The following is a 2,131-nucleotide window of genomic DNA, read 5'->3' as shown; positions in this document are numbered from 1 at the left end:
CCGTCTCCGCAGCGCGGCGCTGGAGCCGAGGCAGGAGAGACTTCGGGACGAACCCGGGTTGCAGATGCCAGCGCAGTGACGCCCCGCGAGGAGCCTGCGCCGCGCCGCCCGCCTGGGCACGGGTCTTCTGCCGGTCACAGATCCCTGCGGCCCAGCACGCGAGCGGAAAGGGGCCCGGCTCCCTGCTGCTCTGGGCTCTGCCCAGGGGCGCAGCCCTGGGGCGCGCCCGGCTCCTGCCAGCCGGTCCCGTTGTGCAGACACCAGTGCAACAGCGGGTCACCGCGGAAACGTCCGAGCCTGGGAAACGCAGCTTCTGGCACGCGTGGCGTGCGGAGGGGGCGGGGTGCGGGGGTGCCTGCGCCCACATCTGCGTTCCCAGGCGCCAGCCCCAGACAACACAGGGCCCGGGCACGGGGCTGCGGCCCAGGGGGGCCCACCCAGCCTCGCTCATTCCCCTCGCTGCAGCTCCATGTGTGCACACACACGTACACACACATACACAATATATGTATATATAGATCAGACACTTTCCAACAGAAGTGGCGGCTACGCGGCCTCTTTCCACCCGTAATTCAGAAAACAGAAGTGCGATTCCGTGAACGCGGCTATTTTCTGCTCAGCCGCGTTGCGGTCGCGGCTGCCAAGAAGCTGTCGGGGCGGCCGGGCTCTGCGCGGCTCAGCTCGGCTCTTTCCGAAGTTTGATTTTCCGGAACGAGGCCTAAAAAGGCGTGGGGCGGGGCGCCGCGCCGGATCCGCGCCTTATTCGGGCAGGGCCCACAACCGGAACACGCCGCGGCGCCTCCCACGGGCTTTTCCGAGTTCCGTTGACTGCGCTTGTTGCCCCTTGATAAAAGCGATGCGGGCGCCGGGCCGCCCAGCTCAGCCCAGTCCAGCCCGTGCCGGGCCGGCCCCGCGCAGCCTGCACAGGGGCCCCGCGTGCCTCTCAGTGATTCCGCCCGGCCCCGTTCCTCAGTCCTTATATGGGCAGTGACGTCCCGGGCATTCAGGGCCGCCCCATAAATACTTCCCGCCACGCTTCCCGTGGGCTGCAATTGATTACGAGCGCGACGCGGGCCCCCGGCTGTGCCCACAACACCACAGTGCGTCCCGGGGCCGCACAGGGCAGTGCCCGCGGCGGCGGCACCGGCCGCTCCGAAACAAGCCAATTTGGGTTTTTGTTTTTTTTTTTCCAGTGGAGGGAAAAGGCAGCCCTCACTCCGGCAGCGTTGGCACCACGGGCAGGGAGAGCTGCTCCGCGCGCGCCTCCTGAGCAAATGATGACGGCCAAGACTGTAGACAAAATCCCTGTAACTCTCAGCGGGTTTGTGCATCAGCTCTCCGAAAACATTTACCCTGTGGATGACCTGGCCGCCACCCTGCCAACCTCGGTCACGATCTTCCCCAATGCGGACTTGGGAGGACCGTTCGAGCAGATGAGCGGGGCGCCGGGAGGTAAGCACCAGCCCCCTTCCCGTTCCGCATGTGCCGCCTCGGGCTTGTCGCGCGGGGCTCGGGAGCTGCTTTAGGCGCAACGAACAGAAAACTAGGCGAGAACTAGACGAGATGTCGCTGGCTCGGGGCGGCGCGGGCCCCCGAGAAATCCCGGGGGCAGAAGGCAGCCGCCGGCTCTGCCGTGCCCGGGTGGCTCGCGGGCGCCCCGAGGCCCCTCTGCCTGGGAACGCTGTAAGGAATCAAGCCGTCGCTCAGATCAAGCGCAGAGCCCCGAGGCCGGAGAGGCATGTGGCGCCGGGCCCCGCAGGGCTCAGCCCCGGCCCCTCGGGGGCTCCGGTCGAGCGGAGGGTGGCGGGTGCTGATGGACCTTTCTCTTCCCCTCAGATGGCATGATCAACGTGGACATGAGCGAGAAGCGGGCTCTGGACCTGCCCTACGCCAGCAGCTTCGCCCCGACAGTCTCTGCCTCCCGCAATCAGACTTTCACCTACATGGGCAAGTTCTCCATCGACCCGCAGTACCCCGGCGCCGGCTGCTACCCCGAGGGCATCATCAACATCGTGAGCGCGGGCATCCTGCAGGGGGTCAGCGCGCCCTCGTCCTCCTCGTCCTCCGCCGCCTCATCAGCCTCGCCCAACCCGCTGCCGCCCGGCGGCGCCCTCGGCCGGCCCCCAGGGGC

General features: G+C 67.6%; 1 protein-coding gene across 1 annotated transcript in view; it reads left to right on the top strand.

The window, feature by feature from the left end:
- Positions 1-98: 98 nt before the first annotated feature.
- EGR2 (early growth response 2) overlaps positions 99-2,131 on the top strand; it is a 6,765-nt gene continuing 4,732 nt past the window's right edge. Inside the window, exons 1-2 of the mRNA XM_006022368.3 lie at positions 99-1,452; positions 1,837-2,129. Coding sequence (XP_006022430.2) covers positions 981-1,452; positions 1,837-2,129 — 765 coding nt within the window. The 5' untranslated portion in view covers positions 99-980. The remainder of the gene's footprint in view (positions 1,453-1,836; positions 2,130-2,131) is intronic.

The sequence above is a fragment of the Alligator sinensis genome, unplaced genomic scaffold (assembly GCF_000455745.1).
Source record: "Alligator sinensis unplaced genomic scaffold, ASM45574v1 scaffold674_1, whole genome shotgun sequence".
Taxonomy (NCBI): Eukaryota; Metazoa; Chordata; order Crocodylia; family Alligatoridae; genus Alligator; species Alligator sinensis.
This window is presented reverse-complemented; position numbering and strand designations above follow the sequence as displayed.